General features: G+C 48.2%; 1 protein-coding gene across 2 annotated transcripts in view; it reads left to right on the forward strand.

The window, feature by feature from the left end:
* Positions 1-22619, forward strand: part of eml5 (EMAP like 5) — a 53881-nt gene that overhangs the window by 13127 nt on the left and 18135 nt on the right. For both annotated transcript variants that reach the window (XR_011982576.1, XM_023828454.2), the window contains exons 2-20: positions 1785-1944; positions 3570-3668; positions 4697-4765; positions 8333-8518; positions 9888-10023; positions 12583-12784; positions 13278-13415; positions 13736-13992; positions 15718-15930; positions 16045-16215; positions 16604-16710; positions 17367-17485; positions 17811-17997; positions 18108-18213; positions 18603-18696; positions 20191-20291; positions 20677-20870; positions 21753-21864; positions 22034-22161. Coding sequence is in view for 1 of the 2 variants with exons in the window: in XM_023828454.2 (XP_023684222.2) it covers positions 1785-1944; positions 3570-3668; positions 4697-4765; positions 8333-8518; positions 9888-10023; positions 12583-12784; positions 13278-13415; positions 13736-13992; positions 15718-15930; positions 16045-16215; positions 16604-16710; positions 17367-17485; positions 17811-17997; positions 18108-18213; positions 18603-18696; positions 20191-20291; positions 20677-20870; positions 21753-21864; positions 22034-22161 (2779 nt within the window). In the remaining variant the exon portion in view is untranslated. The remainder of the gene's footprint in view (positions 1-1784; positions 1945-3569; positions 3669-4696; positions 4766-8332; positions 8519-9887; positions 10024-12582; positions 12785-13277; positions 13416-13735; positions 13993-15717; positions 15931-16044; positions 16216-16603; positions 16711-17366; positions 17486-17810; positions 17998-18107; positions 18214-18602; positions 18697-20190; positions 20292-20676; positions 20871-21752; positions 21865-22033; positions 22162-22619) is intronic.

Here is a 22619-nt window from a genome sequence, read left to right on the forward strand (position 1 = left end):
ACTTCAGTGAAGGAAAAGTGCAAAGTCTCTAATTGGCTGATATTGGATTCTGCTAGCAGAGCATTGCGCCTTGTCAAGCAACAGCTTTAACATTTTACAGAGGTGTCTTTTCCCACGTTTTAATGAGCAGAGTTAAGTGTCCTCAGAATTGCAGTTGCGTTGTGCAATAGGGGAGAATTTAATTTGACTAACAGATGAGGATTGGCGAATTATACCCAGACAATGAATTGCTACTAATTGCTGAATGTTATTCACTATCTTCACTGCCATACCGGTACATAGCATAAGTCTGAACTGCACTCTTTCATTTTATTTCTATCCAGGTGCTAAAAGAAAGCTGTTAGGCATCTTCTTTAATTATTCATGTGTCTCACTAAGAAAAACATAAGTCCGGTGTGAAATAACTGTGTGCCTATTGCTGCATAAATAGTGATAGTTTCCCTGGAGCCATAGGAGCAAATAACAATGGTCATAAAGCGGAAACTATGCTCTTACGCCAGGTGTTTGCTCATTTAGCATCAGAAGTCAGTGGATGTGCAATAGCCACTTTGCTGGACTTTCAGATCTCCAGCCTGAAAGCCAGTGTGCCCAGTATAACCAGTGTGAAGGGCAGGGCGGCTCCGTTTATTAACGATGTGACACAATACTCCCATGTGGGTGTAACACGGGCACCCTGCATGCCGTGTCTGAGTTACCCAGACGGGTGCCACTTGTTTTCCCCAAGGGATGACTTTCGTTGTACCACCCCCATTCCCTGTCCCCTCCATTTGCAAAGCAGGCTGCTTCCCTCTTCCTCATTTGTTAGAGATTGCTTGAAGCTTCTGGAGCCACAAATGGCAAAGACAGATGCAAATGAAATGTGAAGTTTAACTGGAGCTTGTGGCCTGAGGCCAAGCACCATTCATAAGGAGTCTAGGGCAGGCATTGCAGTCACCATGTGCTTATTTCTGCTCCTTTTGTGCAGATTTTCAGAAGCCCACTTCCTGCCAGTTCTGCTAGCGGTCTATACAAACATATCACAGGTGTATCTACAGACAGGTGTCAATGCAGAACAGCGAGTAGGGTCGCCTGAACCGTATACACGTCAACGGTGACAAGCACATCTGTTACCAACCAGTTGCCTCAGTGTTCTCCACAGCTACCTTCTTGTAACTATAGACTATCAGCTGAAAAAAAATTATCAGGATATAATGACCTGAAAGTCACTGCCTGGGGTAATGTCACTAAGGATTCAGACTGAAAGCACATAGGAGAAACTGCCAGTCACTGTAAACTTCAGACAGCATTGCAGTTGTCTTTTGTTTTCTTCCTATTCGTTTTTCTCCAGAATTCTGTAATTAATACGCCGCTTGCTAAGTGTTTGAAGCCAACGGCTCTTAAAAGGCGCCCATTGTCTGTGGCGCAGGTCAGGAGGAGCCGGCGAGACGTTATTTACGCGTCGCAGCCGCTCTGCCAGGCGCCTCATTCTCCCTCTCTCTCTCACCCTGTCAGCAGCACTTCTAGGAGTTTTATTGGCACAACATCTGATGCTGTCACCAGAGAACAAAGTGAACAGTAAACGAAATAGTAGTATGATACATAAAAAAAAAAACAAACAGAAAACTGTAGGTAGATGAATGCTTCTTACATGTCAAATGATTTGCTTCCATATTTCCAGTTTTATTTTCCCAGCCAGAGGGTCCAGCTCCGTGCACGAAAAAACGTGGACCGACTGCAGGTCCCCGAGGACCAGATTGGGAAACACTGATCAAACTTTCGCTCCCTTTCTCTCGGTCTGTCTCCAGCTTGGCCCTTCATCCGGAGCGCGTGCTGGTGGCCACGGGGCAGGTGGGCAAGGAGCCCTACATTTGCGTGTGGGACTCATACACGGTACAGACAGTGTCCATCCTGAAGGACGTGCACACGCACGGCATCGCCTGCCTGGCCTTCGACCTCGACGGACAGGTGCCGACCGAGCCCGCCTTTCACACAAGCTCTACACATCGCTAACGGGAATTCTCGCTCAATGTACTTCACATACACAATGACCTGGGCCAGGATGTAAACTCATTGTTCCAAATCATAGAAAAAAACACCAATCAGGCATTATTCACAATCAAAAGAATTGTTCTTCTGCTCCAGTGAGCTTAATAAATAACGGAACGACTGAAATTACATTTCTATGGATTTCTCCCTTAACATGTGACTTATGCACTGAGAACTGTAACAGCTTTTAACTGTATCTGACTCACTATTAGGCTGTTAGGTGTTCTCTGGTACTGGGAAAGCTCTGCTAGGCTGATTTGTATGTTTGAGTGGCCCATCCACCATGATTCATGCAGTGTTTCCAGGGCAGTTGTAGTGTGAGGAGGCGTAGTGACCTCTGGTGACCTGTCCTCCTGGCCCCTCCCAGCAGCACTGGAGCACTGATAGCGATGGTCTACCTGGGATATGAATTTCTCCACAAAATGCCGGGGCCCTACTTGCATTTGGAGATGCCTGATAAGTCTCACAGGCTCCTCAGATCCTGCACAGACCTTTGAATTGAGTCACATGAAAGGGCTTAGGCTGCTGATACTCTTCCTCTTGCTGACCCCTTGAGTACAGAATAGTCCTTTATGGTGACATGTAACTGACAAACCAAAAAGCCTTTTTTATCAGACTGTTACCATCACAATGTTAATATTATTTAAAAATTAATATTAAAAAACAAAATTAATATTTAATAGGTGAAACGTATTCTGTTTGGCACTAAGACTGCTCCCTTCATCAGTTCTAAGCCAGCATAACTGCTAGTGTTTTCAGTGTTTAAATAGGACACTAGCATATTTATTAAGAAGAAAAAAGGAACGGAGTATATTGCGTAAAATTACTTTTGATATTATATGGGCTGTTCTCTGGATAGCCTGCCTTCTTGGGTGTGTGTCTAGATAGCACATCAAAGGCTTTGTATTATGAAGAGTCTGGGTTATTTCCACTTGCCTGCTGGCTTTGCTTGCTTCCGTTGTGTCCCTTTCAGCACTTCACTTTGCGCTGTCCTCTCGACTTAAATGTAATTGAGTATAATTTTCACATAGTGTGTTGTTTTTTTGTACAAATTTCAGAATTTGTGGTACGTAGGACTTCAGACTTTCTGACCCAGATTCAGTGCAGCGCTTTTGCCCACAGGTTTATTGAAATTTGTTTCCTTTCCAAAATCCTTTCCAAAATCTTAATTTCCATCTCTGCCCTGGCATGACTTTGATCCTCATGTATCCTTCATGGAGATTTCTCAAGTCTTCAGTATGCAAATCTTATTATCTGTCCCCTCACTTTGGAATGGTTCAGCAGAACCGCTCAGGCAGAAACTGTGAGTCAGTCCTGAGTCACTGCAGAGGCTTAATGAGCTGTGCGAAAAGGTGCAGAGATCAGGTCGGTTTTCAAAGCCTCTGTCCCTCTGGGTTGATGTAGCTGCTGCACCAGTAACATGACCATTGCAATGCGATTACCCTAGGTTCAGCCAGAGGTCAAAGAACATGACCAGTGGCTTTCTGCGTAAAGCGTGCTTATTTCATCCTTACTGCAGCTGTTTCTTTGTTCTGCTTTTCCAGTGTTTGGTGTCTGTGGGCTTGGACTCAAAGAACACGATCTGTATATGGGACTGGAGGAGGGGGAAGGTTCTGGCTGCAGGTCCTGGTCACACCGATCGGGTAATGTCATGTTTTACCCTGCAAAGTCCATTGCTGTCATACTCAGTTACTCCTTGTACGTCAATCAAACACACTCAAACACTATGGTGTACCCATAAACCCTGACATAGTGACACAGATAACAACATGAATATTAGTAATAACATTCCTTGTTATGCTCACATGTAATCGCATACAGATACACAATACACACCACGTTGCATTCACAAATTAATTCACGGGCCATGTAGCGACTTACACTCATTTGGCCGCATACTCACACTTTCACTCACACACACACTCAGAGACACACTCATCTAATTCGAAAAGCCAGTATCGATTACCCATCTTGCCCCAAAGTGGAATTATGTTCAACCAGAATGGAGAACAAACTCATCAGTGAACTGGACAAAGTAGTTGAGGCTTATTGATTGCAGCCATTGAGGACTAACTCTGAGGAAGCACTTAATTAAACTGAGTAAAAAATTAAACCTCAGCAAAGATGCTGTTTTATTAGAATGGAATTAAACTGATCTGTGGTATTTGGACCCAGATGACCATTAGTGATGTGAAGACTGTAGCAAATATGAGGTAAAATGACAATGCGGTAGCAGGTGTTTCGTAATTTTCTGTTTCTTTGTGATGTAACATTTACATCATGAGTGATGAGTTGAACTAGAAGCCAAAAACTGTTCTTGAAAAACCTGCAGCGTTGTATCAAACTTATCAAGTTCTGCTTTTTATTCATATCACTCATGAATTAATGAGGTGAGAAATTACTTGGTCTACTGACAGTTTCTTTAAGGCCAAACCGTTATATTATTTGTATGTCACACGCACACTTTTTTGTTGCTCAACATTTCAAGGTCATTTGCACACGTTTTACATGATTATTTTCCCATTATTTTCACCCATGATTTCTGGTGGTCCATGTTTTGATCCCTTCTGGCTTTCAGAGGTCCATGCTACATTCCTCATAATATAAGAGATATATTTTTGGGGAAAAATGAGTTTGAAATTTTTATTGTGTTTTGTGATATTTCAAACAGATATTTGACATATCATGGGATCTGTACCAGACAAACAAACTGGTGAGCTGTGGAGTCAAACATATTAAGGTATGAAACTTCTACTCTTTGATGTACAAACTGTTTATAATTTATCATAGCATGACAGTAACAAGATTAAGATGCCAATTAGCTCCTAGATTGTAATAAGACACATGGCCTGGATTTAATGGCACGCAGGTCACGTCTTCATTCAGACTGAGTTTAAATTGCAGAGTAATAAAGGGGAGACACAAATATTTCTGACTGGGATGTGCCCTGCAGAGTAGGCTGAATCAGTCATGTAGGCAAACACACAGACAGTCTTCTTAATAGGATTAAATACATAGTGAAAAGCTGTGTTCTATTTCACTTGTATAAAACAAGTGAATGGAATGAAGAGTGAATGGAATGAAGAGGAATGTCCCTTTTCCCACCACCCTGCTATTATGAGAGCGACAGAGCAGGGACGCTATGGCCTGGGAAAAAGTCTGTGCTAATTCGCTTTGCGGACACCGGTGGTAATTCAAGCCAAACAAAAGGAGGGCAACTCACAGTCGATGACTCATGAGAAAGAAACTTTATTTCTAATGGCTGAGTCCAGTTCTTATTGGTGAGGATACACAAATGACTTTGAAGAGACTCCTTCCATCTTTCAGGGGTCCTTAATGCAAGGCTGCGAGAGGCTGATAAGATTTCAAAGGGCCCCGGCAGATGTGTGTGCTACTCTCATCCTCACTATCAACCCGGCAGCTGCCAGTCAGAACTCCCTGCCAACTGCAGCTCAGCTGCACAGCTTATCACTAGTATTTTTAATCTTCCCTAGTCTATTTATCCAGCCTATTTCAGAGTCCTTTTCAAGCTGAGAGTATGTGAACATTAACAGCAAGAGCCGCCGCCCTCAGTGATGCATGGAGCAAGCTGTATGCAGGTCGTGTTTATTTCAATAATTCAACAAAGCACAGCAGGAAGTGGCACTAATGAAAGAGTACTTTCATTTACCGTAACCTGTAGGGCGCTTGTGATCTATTCTGTGTTTTCATAAAGTTATAACCCCTAACTTAACAAAATGGCAAAATAATATCACCCATGGAAACATGCAGAGTTTTCTTGGATGGCGAAGCCCTGGTTTACCTCAGGACACCATGCTGAAACACTGAAGGGAAACTGATTAGTGTCCACATCCGTTTTGCATCACTGGTGCCCAGCCAAGAGGGGCAGCCATCCAGCTGCCAGTGTTTACTGGCCCCCTGTCCAGGGCTGTGCTCTCCTGCCCTCTGCTGTGGGGCTCCTGTGGCTCCCCCCCATGCCGCCCAGGCTATGCATTCCCTCACTCGCATTTCAAGGCCCTCTACCTGTGTGATGTCTGCTCTCCTGGCCTCAGAGCCCTGCTGGAGATTAACAAACATAATCCCATCAGGGATGCAGAGGCCCAGTGCCTCTGCTGGTTTTTCACCAAAAATCAGAAAGAACAACCTCATCAAACCCATCAATCAGACGAGTAATTGGGCTGCACCTAGGCTCTCCAGGAACAGGATTGGTGACCACTATTCTAGGGAGATGATGAAACTACGGTTTAGCTAGTAGATTACGGAGGGAACTGCATTCACCTGATAGCCCATCCACTTTGCCTCCTGCACTGTATGTGAGTGCTGGAGAAATTGTTGGTGTGGACCCAAATCGGAGGCACCCCCACATAATATTTTTCTGAATGAAACCCTGTGAGTCAAAACGTGACCTCAGTGTGACTAGGCTCTTTGTACACTGATGGATTGCTCAGGCACTCATTGGCTCAGACGTTTTCAAAAAAACCTTGTTTTTGGGGGAAGACTGTGGTACCCTGTTAATGTCTCCATGCACTGGTGGAACCCAAAGTGCTGAGGCACCCGGGTCACTGAAAGTGCGCTTTGACTTTATGTTGCCCTCAACGGGATGCTTAAATCCAGCCCACACTGAATTTGCGGAAGCTGGTTCTGCCCTTACTCCGTGTGCAGCAGCGACAGCGGACTGTCCAGCTGCAAGTCACCCTTTCTGGGAAGACACAATTCTGGAGGAAATGGGAGTCGGCAGGACCTCTTTTGATGGTGATGAATAGAGCACCCGCCTGCCCGTCTCACGAGGGCTTTTAACCTTCATTACCGCTCTAATGGATGCAGGCTGTGGAGGCCGCCGCTTCCCCGTGGAGCCGCCGCTCTTTTGCGCCTTTCACAGCTTCGCTCTCTCCCTTTCTATAGCCCAGCCTCATCCATTCAGGTCCCCTCTCAGATTACCTCTCTCCCCTCAGCGTCTGGAGGACTCGTCTCCTCGCATCGCATCGATCCCCCCGGCTGGCCGCCCTTTAGCCGCCGCTTGTCATTACGAGCACGTGCGCATATCGTACGCCGGCCCGTTTGTCGTGACGCGCTGTCAAGCAGGACGATTGATCTCTGTCATCCTGCAAGGCCTTCACGTCACCGAGTCTCCCCACCCAAACACGCCAGCTCACGCTCTCCGCCGTGTCACTGATGTGCCTCCACGACGAGCTAATCGCCATGCAGGAGCTGCTCTCCTCTGCATGGCTCCTGGAACGTGCCGGCGCATCCTGACAGCCGTCCCCGAGGGACATCACGCATGGAGTGCAGTTGCATATGGATGAGCCGGCCTGCACCTCTGGTCTGGTTGCACAGACTGGTTGCCTTGGTGATGGGGAGGGATTGCCAGTCACTAGGGAGGGCCTTCACTCTGAAAACTTCCTTAATAATAACCCAGAGTATGGGCTAAACTAGACTATTGAAACAGAAATCTGGCTTTATTTTTAATGGGGAAGTCAAGATCAATCATTGGACCACAATGCACTGCTCCGATTAGCTAACACCGAACACCTGCGCGAGTTAGACACTTCTGACCTGCTCTCAGAATCCAGGCTACCCTATAAAGTGCTTATATAGGAGCCAAGACAATTTTTTGCAATGCTTCCCCTCTCTGCTCCTCCCTGGGAGCTGCGCTATTGATTTATAGAGGCACGGCTCCAGGGGGAGGATCAGTAAGGGAGAAGCCAGGCAGAACAGCCTTCGTGCTTCTTGCGCTGAAGCTGCTTAACACTTGAACTGCTGTCTGGAGAATCTGACTAATTTTTCGCTCTGTCACTCTCTCAGTGCTGGGCCAGGAGGCTGCACTGACCAGTGACCCTGCTTCATGGGGCTATTCTCTGAAACACGATCAAGGCTTTATAGAAATGGCATTTAGCACCAAGGAACTTTGAAAACATCTTGCTAAAAAGTGTTACCCCCCCCGGTGCCTGTTTGGCAGGAATTGCTAGACGTTCTTCAGTATGCTGTGAACCCAAACTGTCCCTGGTGATGCGGTAATATTAGCTGAAATCACACGTTTTGTGTTAAGAATTAATGGGGAATCAATTTGTTTATAAATTTTGAATTTATAAAAGGAAATTACAATCATTAAATTTATGGGGGCGATGTGTCACTGATGAAAAGATAAGATTCCTGTGTCCCTGAGATGTTCCAGCATGTAGCTGGATGTCGGAGTCCTGGCGCTGGATCATCATGCTCTCTGCAGGGTGTTAAATAACCCACAGTGCAGGGTTACCGGCATGTTAACAGACCATCTCAAGAGCGAGTGGCTTCCTCTTCCCTGTTCTAGTTTTGGACCCTGTGTGGCAACGCCCTGACCCCGAAACGCGGGGTTTTCGGCAAGACTGGTGACCTGCAGACTATCCTGTGCCTGGCCTGTGCGAGGGACGAAATCACCTACTCGGGCGCACTGAATGGAGACATCTACGTCTGGAAAGGCATCAACCTGGCGCGGACAGTGCAGGGCGCACACGGGGTGAGTGGACGGGCCTTCGCTCCAGTTTACCGCCATTGGTCAAAAAAAAAAAAAAAAGAATTCATCCAGCCAATCTGCAGAAAGACCGCATGACAGGAAATACAAGATGCGCAGTCACCACTTCATTAGCCTGCCTCCCGAGGGCTTATTTTCAGTTCAGCTCATTTACATAGGTTTATTTTTACACAATGCCCATCCCAACCTGGATGCTCCACAGTGCTTCCCAAAGGACTTCATAACACCGTTATAAGTTTTTCTGGTGCAATTAAGAAACACAAGCAAACACCGGCAGATAATGTTATACAACTCATTATGGGAGCTGTGTCAGATGAAGGGTTGCAGCACACTGATCATTATGCACGCATCGCATTGGATAAGGTGATAAGGAGACTATAACAGCCTGCTTACCATCCAGAATTACTTTAGTGTGAGCGCTGATCTGCTCACACACACAGGAAGCCTTAGCAGTTGGAGCAGCCAGCCGCCCCTCAGCGTGACTCACACTCATACAGGCGGGTGGCCTACTTGTCAGGCACCTGTCGGATTCTCCCTTTCCATGATTCACGGGGGCTACAAACAAGCCTGTTCTCCGGGGGTCGGGGGGAGCGCGCCATGCTTCTAACGCCGGCCTGCGTTTGCCGCATGTCGCAGCCAACCCCCCACGCAGCGTCCGAAGGCGTAGCCTCGCCTCCACGCTCGACACCCCCGCACCACCACAGAGGCTGTACTCCGCAGATGGACGCCTACTCACTCCGAGCTTGCCCGCTATCTGCAGTTATGCAATGTGCACATGTGGGGCACTTGCGCAGAATCATGCCTGCGTGCCACAAATTCCTGAAAAACCTGGGGAGGGAAAGGGCAGAAAAACAGATCAGCTTTCACTGCCTACGACTGAAGGTTGTCTGGATGCTGGTGTGTATGGGAAGGAAGGGTAGCTGCATATGCCGCCTGATTCTATTGTGTTTATTCCTCCACACTTTTGTATAGTTTCAATTGGCAGTTCCTTTTGAGAACTACAACTCCCAGAATGCAACACTTCACTAATTGAGCCAAAAAACACTATTTCTATTACTGGTTATGTTAATGTGATTTATATAAAACTGCTTATGCATATTCCCTGCTTATGCATATAAATGAATACAGGAGCAGTTAGGACCACCAATCAACACACTCCCAACTGTATTTACTAGGTTGCTTGCTTGTTTGCTTGTATAGAGGCTAATCATAATCATAGTTGTCATTTAAGCATGTCCCATTACTTGGTATTTCCTCGCAGTTTTCTCCTGATACGTTTGTTTTCCAGCAGTGTGAATTCACGCACTCCTCACTGGCCGTCTCCTCCGTCTGACATGCCTCCCTGTTTCTGCAGTCTGGCATCTTCAGCATGAACGCCTGTGAGGAGGGCTTTGCCACAGGGGGCCGGGACGGCTGCGTCCGCCTCTGGGACCTGACCTTCAAGCCAATTACGGTGATTGATCTCAGGGAAACAGACCAAGGCTATAAAGGTGATGTACTACTCTGACTTGCCTCCCTCAGCCCTGAGTAACAGGCAGTCTCCCAGTTCTACTCAGCTTGTGTCATCACTAGGCTAATGATCTTAGCATTTACCCCCTTCACATGAACATGCCCTTTTCCAATTCCAAAGGATTCAGTTTTCCAATGTAAGCCATAATTATTTCCTTCAGTTATTTCTATTATTTGTTTTGATTTAAAATCTAGATTTTGTATATTATGTAATTGCTTATTAGTGGCTGGAAATTTGCCGGTCTATCTGTCCTCTCGCTTTTTGAATGCAGATTCTGATTAGCAGGCATGTACACCGAGCTATATTCTGCTGTCTGCTTACATAACCAGCTGCACAGTTGTGCTTCCTCCCCGGAGCGAAAAAAAAAAACTGTGTAACGGCAAGCAGACTTTGCCAAGGGCTGATTATATTCATAAGTCCACGGCCTTCCTGTTGGCACCCTCATCTGGGCGGCTATCATACGCCTTTAAGGCATGTAGCCTGCAGCCCGCACGGCGAGGCTTGCTGCTCTGATGTGACGTCACCTCAGGCAGGATGAGCGACCGCTTGGTTCCGGAATCTGTATCGCTCACGCCTCCCCAGGCCGCTCTTGTCCCATCATAAGCGCGAGCTCTGGTCGTGGGTGGGCCTGAGTGACTAATTAGCGGTCTGTCTTTCTCTCCCCCTCTGTGTACTCTGTTTGATACGGCTACGTCTACCCAACAGTAACTAGAGGTGAAAATTGCCGAGGTGGGTAACGGCGATGAGGTTGCTCAAATGATCGTTGTCCCCATTAGTCTGTGCCCCGTTTTCTTGATAAGTTATTTTTGTTCGTAAGTCAGTCCGGAGCCTTTATGTATATATATGTATGGATGCCATTTGACGTGTAATCGATAAGAGCTATGGAAGATGAATGGATATGTCATTTCAGATTTGTTTCTATATGTGTAAGTTTACACGCACATGCATTCCCCCATTCCGCGCTTCCCGATTCCGATCGTGCCCCTAAAACCAACGTTTAGGTATTTTCGTCTTGTTGTGAAAATCAGTTTCTGAATCGTGCCCTTAGAGTGGCGCCCGTGCTCAATGCTCCCGTGCTCACAGTGCCCATACTCCCCATGCCTGTGCTCACTGTGTCCATGCCAACTGTGCCCGTGCTCATTGCGCCGGTGCCAATTGTGCCTGTGCTCACTGTGCCAGTGCCAACCGTGCCCAAGCTCACCACACCCGTGCCAACTGTGTCCGTGCTCAACGCATCGGTACCAATTGTGCTTGTGTTCACTGTGCCCGTGCCAACTGTGCCCATACTCACTACACCTGTGCTCACCATGCCTTTGCCCACCACACCCATGCCAACTTCATCCGTGCAGCCCCTGCTCACTGCGCCCATGCCAATTGTTGTCGTACTCCCCGCACCTGTGTTCACCATGCTTGTTCCCACCGCACCCATGCTCACCACGCCGGTTGCTAACCCCACCCATGCCCACTCCACCCATGCTCACCTTGCACATGCTCACCAAGCCAGTTCCCAACTGTGCACATGCCCATCATGCCTGTGCTCACCACACCCGTAACCACCATGCCTGTGCTCATCGTCCCCATGCTCAACACCTTCATGCTCACTGCACCCGTGGTCATCTCTGACGTGCTCACTGCACCCTTGCTCACCGCACCCATGCCCACCGTGCCCATGCTCACCGCTCCATTGCTTATCAGCCTCATGCCCACCGTGCCCATGCTCACCGCTCCATTGCTTATCAGCCTCATGCCCACCGTGCCCATGCTCACCGCTCCGATGCTTATCAGCCTCATGCCCACCGTGCCCATGCTCACCGCTCCGATGCTTATCAGCCTCATTCTCACCGTGTTTATCGGCCTCGTGCTCACTGTGTCCATGCTTGTCGGCTTTGTGCTCACTGTGCCCTTGCTCACCGCACCCGTGTTTATCGGCCTCGTGCTCACTGCGCCCATACTTGTCGGCTTTGTGCTCACTGTGCCCTTGCTCACCGCACCCGTGTTTATCGGCCTCGTGCTCACTGTGTCCTTGCTCACTGCACCCGTGTTTATCGGCCTCATGCTCACTGCGCCCATGCTTGTCGGCTTTGTGCTCACTGTGCCCTTGCTCACTGCGTCTGTTCTCACCGCACCCGTGCTTATTGACCTTTTGCTCACTGTGCCCTTGCTCAATGCACCTGTTCTAGCCATGCTTATTGGCCTCGTGCTCACTGTTCTCGCGCTCACCGCACCAGTGTCCACCGTGCCTATGCTCACTGCACCTGTGCTTATTGGCCTTGTGCTCACCACACCCATGCTCACTGCACCTGTTCTCACCGTGCTTGTGCCCACCACCCCTGTGCTTCTCAGCATTGTGCTCAGCACACATTCTCAGAGTTTTCTTGATTATCGGGCTCGTGCTCACCACACCCATGCTGCGTGCTCACTGCGCCCTTCCTCACTGTGCCCATGCTCACCATTCCTGTGCACTTTGGCCTCGTGCTCACCGCACCTGTGCCTGTGCTCCCTGCGCCCGTGCTCACTGCGTGCGCATTTGTGCTGGCAGGACTCTCTGTGCGCAGTGTCTGTTGGCGGGGCGACCACATCATCGTGGGCACCCAGGACAGCGAGATCTTCGAGGTGGTGGTGCACGATCGCAACAAGCCCTTCCTCATCATGCAGGGCCACTGCGAAGGCGAGCTGTGGGCTCTGGCTGTGCATCCCACCAAGCCCCTGGCGATGACCGGCAGTGATGACCGTTCGGTCAGGTAGGTTCGGACGCCCACCTCCCCCTGGGCACCACCACAGCGAGGCCCAACACAGGAAGGGCTCTGCACACCACTGGTTGGAGGCCGAAATTACAAGCTTCCAGCTTCTGAGACACACACACTTTGTATCTTCTTGTGGCTTCCTTTGTGCAATGTGCTTCTCACAGAATCGAAGCCTGGCTTCCCACAATGCTTTGAAGCACGACCCGAAAGAGCTTCTGCGAGTTCTCAGGGCCCCAGTTTTTTTAAGCAGCTCCCCGCTGTAGGTGTGGGAAGCTGGGTGCTAAAAGCGGGAGAAGCGTGTCTTAGTGTGGCAGGACAGGGGATTCAGATGCTGTGGGTTTTCAAGGTCAGACGTGTCTCAGGAGATATGGGTGAGGCGGGCACGGCTGCAAGGTTGAGCCAAGGTCAAGGCTCTGATTACGAGGGGACGAAGGGGTGGTGAGGGGAGCCATCCCCGCCATCCTGCAGCCTCTCCCTCTGCTGCCCGCAGGATATGGAGCCTTATCGACCACGCGCTGATAGCACGCTGCAACATGGATGAGCCCATCCGCTGTGCGGCCATCAGCACGGACGGCATCCACCTTGCGATGGGCATGAAGGATGGCTCCTTCACCGTCCTGCGGGTCAGGTGGGTGATGGGAAGGCCAGGTGGGGGCGGGCGGGCTGCTCACACATGGCCATGTCAGATGAGCTGGGCTCATTGGCTGTTGGAGTTCATGTGACTCTCTCCCCTCACTGAACGGAACACAACACCATGAGGCTTCTTTCTATCACAGGTTATCAACTCTGATTGTGATACCTTTGTTAAGCAGCCCCAGGAACGAGAGCTAATCTGTGCTTAATTACTCTCATGGCGCCACAGCAGTAGTTGGGATGTGGATGGAGAGGGACATGGGCACAGGGTGTCCACACCGCTGACTTCTGCACGGTCACTTTTCCTCCTCTCAGGGACATGACGGAGGTGGTGCACATCAAGGACCGCAAGGAGGCCATCCATGAGCTGAAATACTCCCCCGACGGGGCCCACCTGGCCGTGGGCTCCAACGACAACGTGGTGGACATCTATGGAGTGGTGCAGCGCTACAAGAAGGTGGGCGAGTGCCTTGGATCAGAGAGTTTCATCACGCACATGGACTGGTCGACCGACAGCAAGTTCCTACAGACCAATGACGGTGCCGGCAAGCGGCTCTTCTACCGGATGCCGGGTAAGAATGGCGTGTGGGCACCCCCCTGCGGCCTCAGTGCCATGCCCCACATGGATGCCGTGCATTAAGAAATTCAAGGCCCTCATGGTAGAGTGGGCTGAGGAATCCCAGAAGGACCCCCAGCTTAGCCTCATCAGTGCCACCATCAAGTCCTCGAAGGAGGAGGGTGTGAGCCATCTTTCTTAGCCTAGGTGGCCTCCGCTTTCAGATCATGGAGCTTAGCGTCACTCCTTTCGGTAAATCAAGATGGCAGCTGATGAATGTTTGCAGTAACAATTTACTTAAAGCCATGTTTTTAGTAATTTATAAACACATTCATAATGCATTATAATGCATTCATAAAGCATTACAAACATGCCTTTAAATATGTATAAACAGGCATAACACATTATTGCCATGTTTATAACGCATTATGACTACTCTATAAAGCTCCTATCTATAATGCACTATAGATATCTTTATAATGCATTATAAAAGCATCCTTAATGCTTATGCTGACCATTATAATGCATTATAAAGGTATCTATAGAGCTATAGTGCAGTATAGATGAAAGCTTCATGAAGCATTCATAATGCATAATACCTATGGTTATTTATAACCATGTTTATAATGTTTTATGCATTATTTATTATGAATGTGTTTATAGATTGTTTAAAAGCATGGCCTTAAGTAAAGTGTTATGAATGATGTTTGCTTAATGATCACATTATTGTGTGTTTAATGCAATGTGGGCATGTAAAACAGGCTGTGAAAATGAAAATCAGACAGCATACTTAACAGGCTATCTCTCCTGTCACTTAACACCCCTAATGTTAAATGGTTATGCTGTCAGTCTGGGGCTCAGATCTTTGTGCTGGAGACGAGCACACAGTTAGGCTGGTTATTCTAGCAGCCCGGGAGAGGGGGCTGCTGGGAAGCTTAGTTCTGCATCAGACACTTCTGAGAGTCGTCATGGGCCCACGGGTTACCAGTCGCTCACAGCGAGGGAAGTGCCGCTGTTCCCGCTGGCACCGTCTGACCCGCCGAGCCTAAAATAGCACAAATGGGAATCGGTGATGCAAGTACATGCTGCTTTCCAATGTTTCCTGGCAGGTACTGGGCTGGGGGGGTGGTAAAGGGTTAGGGGGGGCGCCACAGGCAGTCAGGTATACAACAGCATTCACAGCCGCAAAATTAGGGTGAAATTGACAGTAGGGGGGGTAACTATTAATAAAAGGTTATTATTCTTGTTGTGACGGAGCTGACAGGGGCCGAGCAGGTAGCTGCGTCTCCACCCACATGCTGCGGTTCAGCTCAGACGGGGTGTGTGTGTAAAAATAACAGCTCCAGCTCCACAGGCTCTAGTGTGCATCTGTCTGTGCAGAGCCTGTTTATTAGACAAGGAGAGAAAACTACAGAGCAAATGCGCATTTAAAAATAATTCACAAGGAAGTGGAAAACCACCAGAATCCGCAGTTAACTATTAGCACCGTTGATTAGAGCACTGGACTGTGAGAAGGTATCGCTGTTATACTTTTATCTGCAACGGTTTTGCTGGGTGTTAACCTGCAGTGCTACAGACAGGTCCCTTCCTCCCCTGCTCTCCTGCAAGATTTTGTCAGTCAGACATATATCGTGTGCAACCGCTGACTTTGTGGTCCTGCTGTAATTGTACTTTTGTCCCCAGCATATTCACATTCAACAACCCTCCTACCAACCCCCCCCCCCCCCCCACATCCCCACAGTTGGCAAGGAGATCACCAACAAAGAGGAGATGAAGCTGGTCCAGTGGGCCACGTGGACATCCGTCCTGGGCACTGAGGTGAATGGCATATGGCCCAAGTATTCTGAAATCAACGACATCAACTCAGTGGATGCCAACTTCAACAGCCAAGTGATAGCAACAGCTGATGATTACGGAATAGTGAAACTTCTACGTTTTCCTTGTATACGGAGAGGTGAGTATTTCTGGCATAAATCATCCTTTATAATTTAACCCTAATTTCGATAGTAATTTGTCATTTAAAAATGTCAATGATATGGAATCAGATGGTTCTTTTTTTCTGTTCTAGGTGCAAAGTTTAAAAAATATTTAGGTCATTCTGCCCATATAACAAATATCAGGTGGTCACATGACTACCAGTGGGTGATTACTATTGGTGGAGCTGATCACTCTGTGTTCCAGTGGAAGTTTGTCAGTGACAGAAAACCTTCAAAAGAGGGCCTTCATATAGCACCCCAAGGTAGGTCCCAATCTCTGATTTTTTGGTGCATTAGTGATGGACATGCATGCAATTTTCCTAATACTGGGCCATGTTTCATGTCTACCTCATGACTTTGGGTTGCCTCTAAATCAGCACTTGCCCATGTCAGTTTGAGTAATGACACTGCGGAAGCAAGCAGAGTTTAACCATTAGAGACTGATGGGTGGCTTGATGAATCAGGAATGCCGAACGGCCTGAGAAAGTCTCCCATGCCCCAGTTTGTGAGCTAATGGGAAGAGAAAGCATGAGTCACCCAGCTGGAAGTCTCTGTTCTGTCCATTGAGTGTGTTTTTAAGATTGAGTTATGAACCAATTAATGGGTGGGGCCCTGTTTTGTTACTCACTATGTCACACACTCTGCTTGCAGAAACTCTGATTGACTCCCACAGCGAGGAGTCCGATTCTGACCAGTCAGACGTACCTGAGATGGACTCTGAGATTGAACAGGAGACCCAGCTCACTTACCGACGGCAGGTTTGTGTTACACTGCCCTGCTCCTTTATATAAGAATTTCTCCTAAACGCGGAAGTCCGATAGCAAAATGACCCCTGCATTGATTTTTGCATGCTTGAGAGATAAAGAGAGTAAATCTGATATTGGAAAAAAGGGCCATACTAAGTATGACTCATTTTCACCACTGCTCCTCCCCCACGACCTTTAGTAGGAAACTCATCCTTTGAAACGGAGCCAACAATGAGAGTGCAAGAAGCATAGAGGGTCCGGTCTCCAGGAAATGATGGCCTGCAACACTAAATTAAAACTGCCAAGAATTGTCGTAGTGAATGGTAGAGGACTGATTCCCGGTATTCAGAAAGGCTCTCACCCTCCCACGCCAGGCTGTCAGCTGTATTAATAGCTTTATCATGCATGAACAGGAGAACAGAAGGATAGAGATGTTCTGCCCACAAGTGTTGAAACCACAGGGAGACAAAGGCTGCTCATCTTGAGTGGATACAGCACCGAAAACCAAATGCGGTTGTAGGAAATAACTTTAAGACTGAATGACCGGAAACAAAAACGCTGTCTTTTCACCATCTATGATTAATTGTGTCAAATAATGCAGTACCTCCAGATAAGACAACCATGCCCTTTGACAGCCTTAACACCAGTGGGTTCTCTTTCTGGTCCAGGTTTACAAAGAAGATCTACCTCAGCTCAAAGAGCAGTACAAAGTGAAACACAGGCTGGTTGCGACAAAGAAGCGAGAGAGGCCTCCTGTAAGTGGTGTGAAGCTCCACTTCGTGCACGGGTAAGAGGGTCAGCAGAGCACCTTGCAAACAGTGACCTTATAATGTGTTCATGTCTACATGTCTTTGTATATACAAAAATACAGCAAAATACTGGAACTAGGGTTTGAAATAGGGCTATAGAGAGTCCCTAATTACATAATTTAGTTTATTTTGACCTCCTTTGTAACCACAACAGAACCTTAGTAGGACCAGGCTGTTGTGATGCAATGAATGAATGAGGAGGTGAAGTGTAATGATAGTAGGTCACCACTGATTGGCCACATATGGGGAGGTCAGTGCATCTGGCTGTTGTTCACACAATGGCTCTGTCACTGGGTACAACAGCTACAGGGGCTACGACTGCAGGAGCAACCTGTTCTACACGCAGACGGGGGAGATCGTATACCACGTGGCAGCCGTAGGAGTGGTGTATAACCGGCAGCAGAACACTCAGCGGTTCTACCTGGGTCATGACGACGACATCCTCTGCCTGGCTATCCATCCCCTGAAGGATTATGTCGCGACAGGCCAGGTAGGGCACGGGCGTAGCTGGGATTCAGAATTTTGTCTCAGTGGAAGCGGCCGGCCGCCGTGTGATGCACATGAGAGAGCTTGCTTTGGAAGCTTGTCCTGTTTGAACAGATTGGGCGTGATCCCTCAATACATGTTTGGGACACAGAGATTCTGAAGCCCATGTCTGTGTTGAAGGGATGCCACCAACACGGAGTGTGTACATTAGACTTTTCAGGTAAGCCCACGATCCCAGCCACCTGTTATATACCCATAGCTGCAGTTACTTTTCTTTAATTGCCTCACACCTCTGCTTAGCCCCACAGACGGCCTAAACTGTGTTCCGAAAACTAAGAACAGCCTCAGTGTTAAATACCTGCTACAGGAAGTCATACAACATAGGGCTGATTGTACTTGCTTGTTCCAGCAGTAGATGTCAACACATTTATGCTTGGAGATGTACATCAGAACAGTGTTACTCAAACTGATCCTCGGAGATGCCCAGACAGTCCTGAGAGCTGGGGGGGAGCAAAAATGTGGACCGTCTGGGGGTCCCAGATGACCAGGTTGGGAAACAATGCATTAGAACACCAAGGCCTGGTTCAACATTCCCTCTTCCTTTGACAGTCGATGGCAAGCGCCTGGCATCGGTTGGCCTGGATGACAATCACACTATTGTCCTGTGGGATTGGAGGAAGGGAGAGAAGCTCTCAGCCATCCGGTGAATACAGACGTCACTTCTTTGTTAAACCTGAATGTGTGTAAAGCTTCGAATGCATCTAGGAACGCAGATGGCAGCCATGCAAATGGCATCTCTGGCTAGCGACGGCCCTTCTAACATGCCAACATCTCTGTAACGTGCGTCACGCGGAGACACTGCGGCCTGCCCTCCCTTATGCAGAACATCCGCTCACAAGTGCCCATGCATGGCATTTAAGGGGGATCGCCTTGGGAGGCCCATGTAGCCACAGCAGAAAGCCTTTCTGCTAATATTTCCCACCTTTGACACAGATTTTAAGGGTATGTGTTTGAATAATAGATGTGCGACTACGGCGGCTCACTCGTACAATATAGATGGTCGTCTGTGAGGAAGAGTGCACCTTAAAATGATTATTAATACATGAGGTAGAAAAACGAATGTGCAGAGAGACAGTGATTAACACAGGCGTGAAAAAGTAGCTAATTTCTGATTCATAGAGCCGTTCTTTTTAGAATAACCTGTACTTGGCCCTGCCATAGCAAAATTAAAAGATTATCTTCAAACTGCCCCTCACCCCCCTCTTGCTGGCTCAACTTCAGTGCTTTATAATGGCACTTCCTGAGTGCGCCATGACTTTGCTGCCCATAACAAAGCAGTAAACATCCGTGTGACGCGTCCATTCAGTTTTTAATACTCTGGGAGGATTTCTGTGTGTAACTGCAACATTTGAGTGGCTGCCCTGCGGGCACTGTGATGCCACAACTCTGACATGTGCCCCTCAGTCATTAAAGCCCCCAAAACAGCTAAGTGACTCCAATCAACCCTGGCAGTGGTGGAGTCAGGCAGCTGGCGTTGTGGCTCTTGCCTGTAGCTTGTTCCAGAGCATCTCATAAGTCAGGCACAGACGGAGCCCCCGGTGCTGTGCTTGTGCCCCAATGATCACAGTCTTCTTGTAAGGAAAAGCCTTGTCCAGCTTCCTGAGCTCCACAGCTTGACCCTCGGGTTTTGTTTTGGTGTCATGGGCAAAGAGATGCAGACGAGCCTAGAGAGTGAATGAGACCCAACGGGCCGCTTTATTGGGGCGAAAGAAGGGGAAGGCTGGGGCGCGGGGAGCCGGCAGCACCGAGATAAAATGGAAAAAGGGGTGTGGAGTGCTCCTCCGAGGAAGGGCGTCACGTCCGGTCTGTAGGGTGGCGAGGGCGGCAGTCTCAGCGGGGCAGTCGTCCTCTGCTGGGTCTGCTGGAAGGATATGACCCCTTTAGGAAAATCGGATCCTCTCTGCCTGCCTCAGCTCCCCGGTCTGCCTTTATGCAGGTGGGCAGATGACCCCCTTCATCGGCTGCCGTCCGAGGGTCCCTAACAATCCCCCCTGGGGTTCTGCTTAGACAATGAATTACCGGTGTTATCCTGCGGCATTGTCGGGGCACCGGGGTGGCACCGCCATAGATGTAGCTGAACAATGGACATTCTCTCTGTCTCACTGAAATGTATGTATGTAACTCTTTTTATACTCAGAGGGAGCAAAGACAAGATTTTTGTTGTCAAGATAAACCCTTACATGCCTGACAAGCTCATCACTGCCGGGATCAAACACATGAAGTTCTGGCACAAAGCAGGTACACGCCTTCCCAGTGCCTTAACCCTAACTCTCCTTTTACTCCATGCGCTCTCATGAAGATTTAATGCAAGCAGTATCATAGACTGGCATTCACTGTTATACAGCAGTTAATAGCTAACTTTAAAAATCCAGAAGACAACAGAGGAGGCGAAGGAGATGACAAGTCTTTATAGATGATGGCTGACAACATAACAGATTTGGCATTTTACAGCTGTTGGATACAAAAGTAGTGACGTTGTCCTCTGGACTGGTGTTGTGGATTAATAGAATTGAATTATGCAGTGAAGTAGGCTGCTGTCTAACAAGAGGATGTGAGGTGTGATCAGTTTAGGATGATGAAATCCTTGCTGTAGATACATGTTACAGCACACCGCCCCCTACAGGTGGGGGTCTGATTGGGCGGAAGGGGAATATGGGGAAGACAGAGACTATGATGTGTGCGGTGTATGGCTGGACGGAGGAGATGGTGTTCTCGGGGACCTGCACAGGGGACATCTGCATTTGGAGGGACTTGTTCCTTATGAAGACGGTGAAGGCCCACGATGGGCCCGTCTTCAGCATGCACGCCCTGGAGAAGGTGTGGAGCTCATCTCTTGCTTTCATTCTCTTGCCCTCAGTATTGATCAGCACAAACAAGCACAGAGCCGTAGTTGTAATTCGTGATCTCGTAGGACAGTGTTTCCCAATCCGGTCCTCGGGGACCTGCAGACAGTTCACGTTTTTGCTTCTACGGGTAGCTGGGAGGAAGCAAAAATGTGGACCGTCTATGGGTCCCCAAGCATGGCAGGTATTTTCTGCAAAAAATAAAATGTAAATGTAAATAAAAATTAAAATGGTAAAAATCCTGCAAAAATGAGGAAGCTGGAAGTAACATAAGCCGCGAAATAAGACGCTACGAATAAGAAGCTAAACGAATTGGAAGCTGCAGATAAGTAGCTAACTTAGCCGTGTGTGACTTTGCCATTCGTTTGGGCGACAAGGTTAACCATGGCCAAGAAACACGAAGACAACGGAATCGGCAAACGCAGTGAGAAAGCGCAGCTGTGACCCGGAGCTCCGCCCACCACCCTGCTCCAATTAACATATATTTGCATGTAGTGAACTTGAAAATGAAAAGTCAAATTGGAAAATGAAAAGACAAAAAGGGTTTTTAATTTTATTTTTTTATTTTTCACATCTTGTGCTATTTCATTTAAATTTTCATTTTTGCAGACTTTCGAAACTAAATGGCAAAGTGGAGATTGTATTTTCTTTTTTTCATTTTCATTTTATTTTTTGCAGAAAATACCTCCCATACCCAAGGACCGAATTGGGAAACACTGTCCTATAGGAGAATAATATATACTTGGGCTGTTGTATGATTCTGGGTGGTATAATACAACAGTGTCTTGGTGTGTGTTTTTCTTTTGGAACGCTGTTCTGGGATCAGTTCTTAAACTGTCTCGTGTGCAATCCCCAGGGCTTTGTGACAGGAGGGAAGGACGGCGTAGTGGCCCTATGGGACGAGACCTTTGAGAGATGCCTGAAAACCTACGCCATCAAGCGGGCAGTGCTGGCCCCGGGCTCCAAAGGTGCACAGCGCAGTTCACTGCACCACCATTCAATTTCTCTTTGTAGTCGATCAAGGAAGTTATAAGGTCATACTTAAGGTCACAGCAATTTAACCAACTAGATATTCTGGGCCTTAATGAAGGTCACACCTGAGTCAGTGCCATGCAGTTTGTTCTGTCTGTTCTGCAGGCTTGCTTCTGGAGGACAACCCCTCCATACGTGCCATATCCCTTGGCCATGGCCACATACTCGTAGGGACGAAGAACGGTGAAATCCTGGAAGTGGACAAGACCGGCCCGATCACACTGCTGGTCCAGGTGAGGAAGGGCCCCCTTCCGTTGCTCCATAATAGGCACAGCTCCTCGTTATGTAAGAGGTATGGAAGTATTTGGGGAAAGGGGTTCAGGTTGGGCCAGACTATTCTGGGCGTGTGGATGGATGGAGGGTCTGAGCCGGGTCAGGCCGGCGTGCCAGCTCTCTGCGGCAGCGTTACGGAAGCGTCGCTGGAACCCGGCAGTGCCGTCAGAAGGCGCAGTTATTTTTGTGATGTACTAAATGCATGCGCTGTTGCCTGTGTGAAATCTGCAACCTCCCCTGCAGCTTCCCTGAACTCCCCTGTGCCGAAACTAGAGCGTTTCCCAGGGTACCCTTGACCCGCCAAGCACCCCGGCCGATGTGACTGATTGCCCTGTTTAATCTCTCGCTCCGCGTTTTCGCAGCCCGCTTCATTTCAGTCAGTGTAAGCAAGACTGAGCGCGCTCAGGAGCAGAAGTGT

The sequence above is a fragment of the Paramormyrops kingsleyae genome, chromosome 14, assembly GCF_048594095.1.
Source record: "Paramormyrops kingsleyae isolate MSU_618 chromosome 14, PKINGS_0.4, whole genome shotgun sequence".
NCBI lineage: Eukaryota > Metazoa > Chordata > Actinopteri > Osteoglossiformes > Mormyridae > Paramormyrops > Paramormyrops kingsleyae.